Raw genomic sequence first — 13,400 nt, forward strand, 5'->3', positions numbered from 1 at the left:
GGGTCTCATAGAATTATTCACCCTGATAAAATTCATATGTTTTTCAAATGCCCTTGAGGTAAACATGCTTTATTTTCCTTTCAGTTTTGGGGGACTGTGAGTAAAGACAGATTTGACTAGCCTCAAGGGAGAAACTCTGGATCCTCTTCTCTATTAATTAGATCTGGAAATATAGCCTCTGGAAATACATACTCTATGTAAATAAAGTTTTATGAAGCTTTATTTAACATACACCAACATTAGAAAATAGTTCTTAAAACCTACCAGTTTGTAATCTCATGAAGCAGCTCAATAAAAACACAACAGTGCTGTGGGCACAGCTATAATTTTTTCCAAACAGAATCTGAAAGAAATTGAATCAGTTAACAAATAAGCCGTAAGGGTAAGGGCATTCTTGTTTGTTTGTTTTTGAAGATTTTATTTATTTATTTTCAGAGATAGGGGAAGGAAGAGAGAGAGAGGAATATAAATGTGAGAGAGAAACATCAGTTGGCTGCTTCTCGCACACCCCCAACACCAGGGACCAGGCCCGCAACCCAGGCATGTGTCCTGACTGAGAATCAAAGCAGTGGCCTTTTGGTTCACAGGCTGGCACTCAAATCTACTAACCCACACCAGCCACGGCAGGGCATTCTTAATAAGGATAACAACTCATATGGCAGTTCTCAGAATTACAATGAGGCTGATGGAACATTTTCATCTAATATTTATTAAATACCTATCACTAAGCCAGGGGCATACAGCAATGACAAGATATTCCAGCTCCTTGTTCTCATAATGCTCACAGTCTATTCCTATAGATGGTGTTTCTAAACCAGAGCACTAACAGTCTTTTTAAGTGAGACAGCCTGCACATTCCTAGCCCTGACAGCTAAATGATAATAACATACCCCAAAAGCCCACCTGATTGACAGTTCCCTCCCATGTAGAGAACTACTATTTCTCCCACTGTGGGGAAAGCAACAATAAGAAAATAAATTCACAAATGCACAAATAAACATTGCGACGAGGGCAGTGATGGAAATGATCAGGTTGCTGTGACAGTGAAATTGATTCACTGTGGGGCTGGAGGGGGTGATACTCTAGTTTGGGTCATCTGCACAGTCTCTTTTGCATAGATAGCAGGTAGGGTAAATGTCCTGGAAGATGAGCATTTGTAGCCACGGGTGTTCTGGAGATAGGGAGCAGTATGTTCCAAAGCCCTGAAATTGGAGGGAGCTTAGTGAACTTAAAAAATCGTGGCAGGAAGATGGGGGAGGGTGAGTTAAGATTGGAAAGACAGACAGGAGCCAAGTCATGTACAGCCTTCAGGATTGTAAGAAAGAATTTGGATTTTACTCTATAAGTGCTTCCCATTGGAAGCCATTAAGAGTTTCAAGAAGGGAATTGATGTGATAATAATAATGAGACATAGTTAACACTACTGAGTACTTGCTCTGGGCCAACCAAGGTTTTAAGCTCCTTATCTGTATATTAACTCAATATAACCTAAAACAACCCTGTGAGGTGAGTTACTATTTCTAGTGTCATCTTATAGATGAGGAAACTGAAGCACTAAGAGCTTAAGTAAATTGTCTAAAGTCATACAGCTAATAAATTCTGTTTCAATACATTAACAGCCTCTCCACTGTGAAGCAGGAGTTGTATAATATTTGCTGAAAAACTAGCCAGAGGTAAAGAGTTGTTTGCTGGTCCCAGCCTTCAGCAAGCACTTCTTTGGCTCAGAAAGCTTTCCATTACAGGCATGTATATCCCATAATGGATTAACTGTTAACCAAGGCTTGCATATGGTAACGTTCATAAAGTTTTTGAGGCAGTATTTTTAACAACAATAACAACAAATCCCTAGAAAATGTGTCCCGTTCTGGCTAGAAAATGCAAGGTGTGTCTAGGTGTCTCCATTCCTCCTTTGAAAACCCTCAAACACGGGGAAAGCTGAAATCAGTCACCAGAGAACCTGCTCAAGAGCAAGCCATCCATTTGGCCCCACCGCTTTGCCTATGAGAGCTGGGAAGGAAGTTCTGATCACAGCAGGTGCGCAAAGCTGGAAGGGCACGACTTGCAGGGACAGGGAGGGGCGTGGAGGAAACTGGGTGGAGCAGGGATTGCTGGGGCAGGACCTGAGCCCGGAGGGGGAAGTAGGAAGGTGGAGGGGCGTGGCGATGCCTGGTTGTAGCGAAGTGGCAGGGGCGGGGCGAAGTGGGGCGGGCACGGCGGGGGCGGGCTGTGTGGGTCAGAAAGATGGCGCTGCGTCTGGTGTGGAGTGCAGCCAGCGGAGCGGCAGTGGCGGCGCTGCAGAGGCTGTGAGTGCAGGCTTTCCTTACCCCGCAGGCCGGAGGCGGTGTCCGCGATTCCTAGCGGGAGCCTGGGGGGCCTAGAGAACTGTGCGCCTCCCTTGCGACAGCTCGACCTCTGTCTGTCAAGGTCGCAGACGCCCTACGAGGGTTGCCCCCACTGGTCTTGCCTCCCCGTGGGAGGACCCTTGCTTGAACTCGGAAAATGGGTGCAGACAATCAATCTGTCAGCCCCAGAAAGCAGAATTAGCATCCCGCACAAATGGTAACCGTGAAAGTGCACATGTTTTACAAAAGGAGTCCTGGCGTTAGCCGCCGAGGTCGCCCACCTAATGAATAAGTACAGCGGTTCCCAAATTGGGCAAAGGACCCCTTTCCACGCGAAAAATTAGGGGGGACCCTAAGAGGTTTTGCTTGTTTGTATCTTATTTTTATGGTATGAGGAATTAAAACAATTTTTAAAAGTATTTACTTAAAAATAAAAAACCATTATATTTAAACACAAATGACATCTTTAATGAAAAAATAACTTTTAAAAAAATTGGCATGGTTTTATACTTTTGAAAACATTTGGTTTAATAAAGGACAATTGTAGTCTCATATCAGTTGTTCTGGGGGAAGTTGACAAAGAAATTCCAAGCTCATGCAGATGCGGATACTAGTTGGAAAAGGGAAGACCTTATAGACCAGTGGTGCTCAACCTTCCTAATGCTGCAACCCTTTAATATCAGTTCCTCATGTTGTGGTGACCCCCAACCATAAGATTATTTTTGTTGCTACTTCATAACTGTAATTTTGCCACTGTTATGAATCGTAATGTAAATATCTGATATGCAGGATGTATTTTCATTGTTATGAATGGAACATAATTAAAGCATAGTGATTAATCACAGAAACAATATGTAATTATATATGTGTTTTCCAATGGTCTTAGGCGACCCCTGTGAAAGGGTCGTTTGACCCCCAAAGGGGTCGCAACCCACAGGTTGAGAACCGCTGTTATAGACCCTCTCAGAGGGTCTCAGGGACTCTTCCCCCCGCAAGGTGTCCTCGGACCACACTTTGAGAACCGCTGGTCTAGTACTTGCCTAAACATAGGTTACCTCATTTGATTCCTACCACCATGTGAAGTCTGGTGACTTGTTCATAAAAATGAGGAAACCGAGGCTCAGGTTGGTTCAGAAGCCAAATCTATGGCTCCGGCGCTTTTTACTGTTGCTTCCTTCCTGCTTCCTGACTCACCATTGTCCCATGCCAGGACCCACATAGCTGTAGGCGTCCTTTCCCATTTCCTACACTCAGGCCTGGTACATGGCCTAGGCTCAGGGGATCACCCTTGCAATCAGAGAAGCCATTGCTGTATGTATCCATATCCTTCCAGAAAGTGTCTTTTCTGGCCTGTTCAACAATGTGTCCAGTGGCCACACACAGTCACCTACCTCTAAGGTGCTTGGTTCTCAGCGTACAATGCTCTTCATCTCCATTAACAGTGGCTCATTCTTAACACACCCCACCAAGGCCATGGCAGCAGGCTTTTATGCAGGGCACTTTCCAGAGCCTACACCCTGAGTTAAATCCTTCCATCCTGTTGTCTTCAGAACACACAGGCATGAGAGAAGTAAAGGTGCTAAATGTCAACTTAGAAGTCTGCTTAGAGAGGTCTTCATTTCTACCCAGGCTGGGTTGCACTTCAGCTTCAGGCCAATGGGCCTCCTTCTGCTGGCTTTTCCCTCCACTTTTAGAGTATCAGCACCATTGCTGATAGTTAGGGAACCTTGAGGTTCTCAACTGTTCAACATTTAACTGTGTGGCAGTGCTGCCAGATGCTTCTCTGCCCATCCTGTCCCCAGCCCTGCTGCTCTCTTGAAATTGCTTGATGTCAAATGATATTGAGCATCTTGCCACATTTATTTGCCCTCTATGCATCTTCTTTGGTGAGGTGTCTATTCAGATCTTCTTCCTATTTCTTCATTGGGTTATTTTCTTATTGTTGAGTTTTAAGTATTGTTTGCATATTTTAGATATAAGTCCTTTATCAGATATATGTTTCGCAAGTATTTTCTCCCAGTCTGTGGCTTATCTTTTCATCCTCTTAATGGTGTTGTTCCTAGAGCAGAAGGTTTTTATTGAAATTAAGTCAGGCTTATCAATTTTTTTTTTTTATGAATCATGCTTTTGGTATTATATTTAAAAACTAATTCCCAAATCCAAGGTTACCTAGATTTTCTCCCCATATTCTCTTTTAGAAGTTTTACAGTATTGTGTTTTATACTTAGGTCTATGGTTCATTTTGAGTTAATTTTTATGATAGGTGTAAGGTTTGTCTAATTTCCTTTTTTGCATGCTGATCTAATTGTTCCAGCCCATTTATTAAAAAAACTATCCTCTCTCCATTAAACTGCCTTTGCTCCTTGGTCAAAGATCAGTTGACTGTGTTTGTGTGGGTCTATTTCTGGCTTCACTATTCTATCATATTGATCTCTATGTCCATTCTTTCGTCAATACTATGCTGTCTTTATTAATGTAGTTTATGTTAAGTCTTGAAATCTGGTAGTGTCAGTCTTGCAACTTAAGTCTTCTTTTGTATTGTGTTGCCTATTGTGAATCTTTTGCCTTTCTATAAACTTTAGAATCAGTTTGTTGATATCCACTACATAGCTTGCTGAGATGTGTTTGGGGTTGCATTGAATCTTTAGGCTGGGAAGAATTGATAACCTAACATACTGAGTCTTCCAATCCGTTATCATGGAATATTTCTTCATTTATTGAAATCTTTCTGATTTCTTTCATTAGAGTTGAATAGCTCTCTGCATACAGATCTTGTACATGTTTTGTTAGATTTATGCCTACGTATTTCATTTTTTTGGTGTGATTGTAATGATACTATGTTTTAAATTTCAAATTCCAATTGTTCATTGATGGTATATAGGAAAGCAAGTGATTTGTTAATATCAATTTTGTATCCTGCGGGTTTGCCATAACATTAATTTTGTGAATTTATTTTTGTTAATTCTTTGGAATTTTCTACATAGACAGTCATGTCATTTGCAAACGAAGACAGTTTTATTTCTTTTTTCCCAATATGTATACCTTTTATTTCTTTTCCTGTCTTGTTGCACTTTATAGTGATTCCAGTTAGATGCAAAATAGAAGGGATGAGAGGGACATTTAAATTAGATAAGAGAAGAAAGAAGCAGAAATATGCACTTATACTGTGTTTTATAATTACATAATTACCTGTAGTGTTGCTCTTTGTGTGTGTGAATTTGAATTACGGGATCACTTACTTAAAGCCTGAAGAACATCCTTTAGTATTTCTTATAAGGTGGGTCTGCTTGCAGCAACCCTATACATGCACAGGTCCTTTTAGGTTCCTGGGGATATGACAGAACTTTTCAAAGCTCCCTATGGACATTTCATTCTCCAGGTTTTCCTATTAAGCTTTTTGGTTAGTTTTTTTTTGGTCCCAGTTGTTAACCATCATCTCAGGTAGCTATGTTGCTAGATAATTGCTTCTGATTGTTTTCAACAAATACCCTCAGAAAAAATGGCTGTTTTCACTTTTTTAGCTCCGAGTCAGGTTAGCTTTGCAAGTGGGGTCTTCCAGACAGGTCATATAGTGAGTGTTCTCTGGGAATGGGGCTTTGAAAGAGTTCTAATCCTGCCTGGCCTCCTTCAGTGGCTGCCAGGTTGTTGGTTTTCACTGAACTGGGAAGAAGGGGTATAGGGTAAATTTTGAAAAAAAGAAAACCACACAGTTGGCTGTTTTTACCATTCATCCATGTTTCTTGAATAAATGCTTCCAGATTGTTGCAAGACTTTGGTTAATTTCTAGAGTTCTGAAAAAGTTGATTATGACAATGTTGGTTAATATTTTCATTGCTTTTATGGAGTACAGGATTTTTGAAGGTCCTTTGCTGAAGTCACCCTGGTTTAGAGTTTTGATCAAGAATGAGTTTGAAGGTGGAGGGATTAAGCAAAAACTAAAACAAACTCTCTCTCTCCCACTGTGTACACACACAAACACACACACATATGTACAGACATGGACAACATTGTGATAATAGCCAGAGGGAAAGGGGTTGGGAGGTAAGTGGAGGTGGGCAAAGGAGGGGAAGATGGGGATGGAAAGACACTTTGGTTAGGGTGATGGGCACACGATGCAGTGCAGATGATGTTTTATTGAGTTGCACACTTGAAACCCATATGGTTTTGTGAACCAATGTTAACCCAATAAATTCAATTTAAAAAAGAATGGATTTGATTTATAAATTGTTTTTTCGGTATCTATTATGGTGATTATATAGATTGTCTTCTTTAGTATGTTAATATGGTGAATTAGACTGATTAATTTTTAGAGTTATGCCAACCTTGCATTCCAGGAATAAACTCTACTTGATCATGATGTATTATTTTTATATATTGTTGGATTAAATATGCTAAATTTTTAAAAGTATATTTTATTATGTTGTTACAGTAGTCCCAATTTTTTTCCCTTTGCTCCCCTCTACCCAGTACCCCTCTTCCCTCCAGCAATCCCACCCCTCTTAGTTCATGTCTATGGGTTGTGCATATAAGTTATTTGGCTTCACCCTTTCCTGTATTATTCTTGGCTTCACACTTTCCTGTGTTATTCTTAACTTCCCCCTGTCTATTTTCTACTAACCAATTATGCTTCTTAATTTTTGCACCGTTTCCTCATTTCTCCCCATTCCCCCTCCCAGCTGATAACTCTCCAGATAATCCCCATACTTATGATTGTGTTCCTATTCTGGTTTGCTTAGTTGGGTTTTGTTTTTATTTTTTAGATTCAGTTGTTGATAGTTGTGAGTTTGTTGTCATTTTAATATTCATAGTTTTGATCTTCTTTTTCTTAAATAAGTTCCTTTAACATTTCATATAATAATGGCTTGGTGATGATGTACTCCTTTAGCTTTACCTCGTCTGGGAAGCACTTTATCTGCCCTTCCATTCTAAATGATAACTTAGCTGGAGAGAGTGATCTTGGTTGTAAGTCCTTGCTTTTCATCACTTTGAATACTTCTTGCCAGTCCCTTCTTGATTGCAAGGTTTCTTTGCAGCTGATAGTCTTATAGGCACCCCTTTGTAGGTAACTCTTTGCTTTTCTCTTGCTGCTTTTAAGATTCTCTCTTTATCATGAACCTTTGGCATTTTAATTATGATGTGCCTTATTGTGTTTCTCTTTGGGTCTAGCTTGTTTAGGACTATCTGTGCTTCTTGGACCTGTATATCTATTTCCTTCACCAAATTTGGGAAATTTTCCTTCATTATTTTTTTACATAAGCTTTCAATTACTTGCTTTTCCTCTTTTCCTTCTGGCACTCCTGTGATTCAGATATTGGCACATTTAAAGTTGTCCCAAAGGTTCCAAGCCTCTGCCTCTCCTCATTTTTTTCAGTTATTGTTTACTCATTCTGTACTGGTTGACTGTTTTTTTCTTCCTTATGCCCCAAATCATTGATTCGAACCCTGGTTTCCTTCCCTTCACCATTGGTTTTGTGTGGACTTTCCTTTGTTTCATTTAGCATAGCCTTTACTTCTTCCCTTATGCATTTGCCATACTCAAGCATATCTGTCAAGCCTGTGAGCATCTCTATCACCAGTGTTTTGAACTTTATGTCTTTTAGGTTGGGTATCTCCTTGTCTGTTAGGTTGGCTATCTCCTCGTCGCTTAGGTCACCCACTGAAACCTTGATCCGTTCCCCTTTTTGGACCATACTTCTCTGTCCCCTCATCTTGACAGTCTCCTGTGTTTGTTTGCCTCTGTGTCTTAGGTAGAGCTGTCACACCTGTTACGTTGTAAGGGGCAGAGCCTTAGGTATTCGTCAGTATAGGCGACCCGTTTCACCACATTATGGTGCTGTATGTGGGGGAGAGGTCTGAAAGAGAACAATGCTGCTTGCTGAGCACTCGCCCCTTTTCCAGGCACTTCTCCCACTTCTGTATGGGACTGGCACCTCTCTAGCTAATGCTCTGGCCATCGTTCTCAGAGTGGGTGGTCTCCAGATGTTCTAGGGCCATGGTGGCCCTTTAAACAAGTGGACTCACTGAGAGACTGGGAGTTTCTTCCTCCACCCCAACCCCCACTGGTTTGCACAGTCAGAAGCAATGAGGCTTTATTTTCATTGGTGCTGGAACTGTGAGCTGCAGGATCTGGTCTTGTGCTGGGAGCGTTCCCCAGGTGTTCCTCCCTACTTTTTAAAATGTTTGACTGCACTTTCCACTGGCCTGCCACTGCCAATACTGCTGCCGCCACCACCGCTGCTGCCGCCACCACACCACATCATGTCCACCCTGGCCCACCCCTCCTACCTGTCTGGATGAATATTTCTTCTTTGTATCTTTGTTTGTTGGACCTCCATGCATCTCGATTTTCTGGAACTTCTGGTTGTCTCCAATTTTGAGGTAGTTGTATTCCTTCTTAGTTGTGGAGGGAGACTCAGTGTGTCTCTCTAGGCCTTCATCTTGGCCAGAAGTCCTAAATTTTTGTTTAAAATATTTGCACATATACTTACAAAGAATTAGCCTATAGTTTTCTTGTACTGTCTTGGTCTGGGTTTGGTATCTGGGTAATGATGGCCACATAGAATGCAATGGGGACTGTTTGTTCCTCTTCTCTTTTTTGTTTTGTGTAGAATTAATAAATTTTTTTTTCCTTAAGTGTTTGTGCTTGAAGTTTTCTTTTATTTAAAGTACAAATTCAGGTTATCTAGTTCTTTTTGAGTGAGCATTGGTAGTTTGTGTTTTTCAAGAAATTTGTCAATTTCAACTAAGTTGTCAAATTTAGAAGCATAGAGTTGTTTATGATCATCATTTTTTTTTTACAGCTATGTGGCAGTATAATTACACACCCTAAAATGTATCTTTTGTAAGTGTGAATTAAACAGTCTTCAGTAAATTTGTAGAGTGGTCCAACCATCATAACAATCCAGTCTCACTGTTTTATTTTTATTCTCACCTGTGGGCTTTTTTTCATTCTTTTTAGAGGTGAGGGCCAGAGAGGAAGGGAGAAAGAGAAACAGCAATGTGAGAGAGAAACATCCACTGGCCACCTCCAGTTCACTCCCGGACCAGGGACCAAACCCACAACTTAGGCATGTGCCCTGACTAGAATCAAACATTCAACCCTTTGGTTAAGGGATGATACTTTAACCAACTGAGAGACTCTGGCCAGGGCCCACAGTCTAGTTTTAGATTATCCCTTAAATTTCCATCGTCTCCAGAATTCTCTCAAGCCCATTTGCACTTAACCCTGCCACCCACCTCCAGCCTTATCATTCTCTTAACGGTCTTATTGTCAGTTTGCAAGATTTCTGATACCTGTAATATCTTTTACCTTCTTATCTTGATACTCTGTTTTCCAAAGCAATTAGTTTCTAATTACTAAACTTTGAAAGGAAAAGGGCCCAGTGACCATGTATGCTCAGAGGTGGCAGAAAGAGGTGTGCTAAGAACTGTCTCTTGGTGAGCAGTGTCAGGTTAGAGAGAAAGCTGGTAAAAGGAAAAAACAGGTGAAGACAGTTTAGAGAGGTGACAAATACAATCTAAGCACTTTGGTAAATGATAAGGGGCCATATGTGAGGAGCCAGTTGGGCTGTGGTAAATGGTGTGTAGGACCTTTTGTAGGGTTGGCCTCATTTTTGCAGCCTCCTGAGGTTGTGGTGACAATGACTGCTGTCCCTCTGTACTACTGTGAGGCTATTAAGGGAAGAAAGGAAGAAGGGAACCAAAGGGTGGATAGAAATGGGAGAAGAGGGATGCAGAGGGGAGAGACTAGAGCAGAAAAGACTGGAAGCAGTGAGAGAGAAAGAGGAGACACCTTTATACAAAGGATGCTACAAAGGAGGCAGGGGTTAAAGAGGACTGAGAAATTTTTTAATGATCATTTTTTAAAAGAACTTAGAATAAGAATGAACATGTGTACTTTGTTACTTGAACTGGTTATTAAAAGGTCAATGTGAATTGTTAGGTATTTAAAAATGTTTATCAGCATCATTAGAAATTGACTTCGGTTGCCCAAACATATGGTGAGAAGCTAAAAGTAGATCCTGTAAACAAAAGTAATATTTTGGGCTGTGAGGCAGAAAGTAACTATAAGTGGTCCAGGGAGATAGGGGGACCAACCATCTCAACTTGCCCTGGACTGTCCTGGTTTTAGCACTGTAAGTTCCACATTCCAGGAAGCCCCTCTGTTCCAGGCAAGCCAAGATGGTTTTCACCAGAGATAGAGAAGTGAAGGGCTGAAGGGTGAAATAAAAATGACCTAAGATGGTAGACCAGAGGTTCAAGAATTAGAGCTAGAGCCTTCTAGAATGGCATCCTAAAAAAATGATATGGGAGAGGGTATCGTATCGTATCGGCAGCCGTCCGTCTCGAGAGACGATGGTGTAGCTTCTCAAGAGTCTATCTGCACCGCCGAGAATGGCTGTGCAGTCCGACTCGGGAGTGACACGGTATCTGTCTCCTCCCGTGTTGAATCGACATCTTGCGATGACGCTGGAGTGTCCTCTCCAGTGAAGCTGAAGCTACAGAGCCTGGGCAGGGTGATATGGAGGGTCTGCTGTTGCCCATGCAGCAGACCCCCCCCTCTCTTCGCAGCTGAAGGATCCAAGGGAAAGACGGAGTCAATACAGCTTGGCTTAAGGTGCGCCGCAGGAGTTGCCGGTGTTGACTACAACGTCAAACCGCCTTAGGGACTCCGGCTCCGGATTTTCTGTCGGGGTTTACTCCCTTAGCCTTTCCCCTGAAGAGGTATGCCGCAAGGCAGCGGAGGTTTTTTGGGGTCAGAGTTTTCCTTCTCTGATGTGCCCTGACTGGAAGATCGAACCAGCGACACTTAGCTCGCAGGCCGACGCTCAATCCACTGAGCCAAACCAGCCAGGGGAATGGGAGAGGGTATTTAATGGAGAAAGAAGGGCCTCTGATAGGTTTAAGGCTGATGAGAAGAGAATGGGGGAGGAGACTCTGAGGAATCTGAAAGTACCATGAAGTGGGTATGAAGACCAGAAACAGCCTGGGGGCAGGGACACGCCTTTGTGTTGGACAGAGGACTTGGTGGGAAATGCGGTGTCCTAGAGCAAAAGCTAGTGACTGGGTAGCAGCCAAGCTGTTAAGCAGGGACTAAAAGTGGTAGCTAGGCCTAAATTGGATGATACAAATGTACATGGGTGGTACCTTCTGGAGAAGATGGAGCTATAGGGAGAAATTCCCAGCAAGGGGCTATTTGCTAAAGCAAGTCTAAGCTTAGCCTAATTGAATTGGCATACTTTTGCTTGTGGATCTATTTCAGTGGGGCTTCTGCCCCCACTGTACTGTTATCCTGTTACAGAGTTTTGCTGTGGATTGGAACCATCTCTGTGGGAGCAGGCTGGGAGGAAGGACATTGGTAGCCCAAATAATTTCCATGGGAGAGGCCAAGGAATCAGAGGAAAGGCAGAAACCCGAAGGTGAACTCTTGATTGAAAAGCCCTCAACCTCAACCCCACTGGCCCAGTGAGTCAAGAGGGGAGTTGAGGACAGTCTCATCACACACGCTTTACTCTGCTTTAAATAATTGTAGTCACCGAAGTCTCTGTCCTTTCAAGGAACTCTTCTGAGGGCCTCTGTTTTGCAGAATGGTGAGTGGCATAAAAGCACTTCATTCTTCTGGACCTACCCCAAGGCAAGGCATTGAGGAGGGACTGTTATCTGGTGCTACATTTGAGGCTTAGAAGGTGATCATATATGCTTGGTTGTGAATGAGCCTGGCAAAAGTCAATGAGGTGGCATCCACACGGTGGCTGGCACTGCTCAGCATTGGCACTTTCACAAAGTGGTTGTTTTCTCCAATGATGGCTTTGCAGCAGCCGAAGTGCAAGTAATTTCTGAAATCAGCCTTTGGTCATAGTTTCCTTAACTAAATGTTGCAGTGGCTACTCTGTAGAAGCTGCCATTTTATGCCTAACTGCTTGTGGGGAAGTCCACCAGTGCATATGGCTAAAATTTTAGGAAGGCAGGGAAAAGAAAGCTGGGCTTCTTGGAGAGTGGTTATTAGTAGGTCTAATGAATATTCTTAAGATTGAAAGAGATGTTCATTAAAAAAAAAAAAATGCTTTCCTGCCCCTGAATGCAACTGGAGCTGTCCTGTTGTTATTTGTTGCTTATTTATCCCTCTTCATATTGTTCATGATCTCAACAGGTTGAATTTAGAAATGTATTAGTCTATAAAAAAAATATCAAGGAAATAATATTTGTTTTTTCTTTCTTTCTCTCCCTTCCTCCTTCCTTCCTTCCTTCCTCCCTCCCTCCCCTTCCCTGTCTCCCTCCCTTTTTCTTTTCCTTTTCCCTCTCTTTCTTTCTTTGTTCCTTCCTTTTTCCCTCCCTCCCTCCTTCCCTTTCTTCCTCTCTTTCTTTCTTTTCCCATTATAAGTCAGGTTTAAGATGGTTTTTTATTTAGGTGTTTTGTTTTTATGTTTTGGTTAAATTTTAGAATGTTAACCTAATCTTGGAGCATTGGTGTTCATTGTTGTTTCACAACACTATCATATATATATATGAGGTCTGTGCAGAAAAACTCCAGCCATTGTTAATATAACAAGAACAGTTTTCACAACATGGATGTAACCTGGCAGCCAAGGAGGTGGACTGGAATGTGCATGTATGAACAATGTACTAGCCAGTGGGGGAGGTAGATGCTGTTTAGGGAGCATATGTACTGTATGGCTGTCGCATTCAAAATGACTGAGCTAGTTAAGCTTGAACATTCCTCTGTGGAAACTATTTGGATGACTCAGAAGGCTTTTGGGGCTAATGCAGTGAGTGCAGTGCAAATAAGTGTGGCACAAATGCTTCAAAGATGGTCAAGAATCTGTTGAAGTGATCCATGTTCTGAAAGACCTGTAACAAGCAGAACACCTGAGAATGTTGAACGTATATGGACTGCAATCAACAAAGATTGGTGACTAAAAGCGTGAGAACTAGAAGCTGATTTAGGGATTCCAAAAACTACTGTGTCCGAGATTTTGATGCAGGATCTTGGCATGAAATGTGCTATGGGAAAATTCATTCCACAGCTTCTGCTATCAGAGCAGAAGGAACATCGTGCTT

At 42.0% G+C, this 13,400-nt stretch overlaps 1 protein-coding gene across 8 annotated transcripts in view; it reads left to right on the forward strand.

The window, feature by feature from the left end:
* The first annotated feature begins 2,225 nt into the window (after window positions 1-2,225).
* Window positions 2,226-13,400, forward strand: part of CLYBL (citramalyl-CoA lyase) — a 337,517-nt gene continuing 326,342 nt past the window's right edge. For all 8 annotated transcript variants that reach the window (XM_090258575.1, XM_090258578.1, XM_090258573.1 and 5 more), the window contains exon 1: window positions 2,226-2,303. In XM_090258575.1, coding sequence (XP_090114701.1) covers window positions 2,242-2,303 — 62 coding nt within the window. In that variant the 5' untranslated portion in view covers window positions 2,226-2,241. The remainder of the gene's footprint in view (window positions 2,304-13,400) is intronic.

Source organism: Furipterus horrens, unplaced genomic scaffold, assembly GCF_987537825.1.
Source record: "Furipterus horrens unplaced genomic scaffold, mFurHor1.1.pri manual_scaffold_12, whole genome shotgun sequence".
In the NCBI taxonomy this organism is placed as follows: Eukaryota; Metazoa; Chordata; class Mammalia; order Chiroptera; family Furipteridae; genus Furipterus; species Furipterus horrens.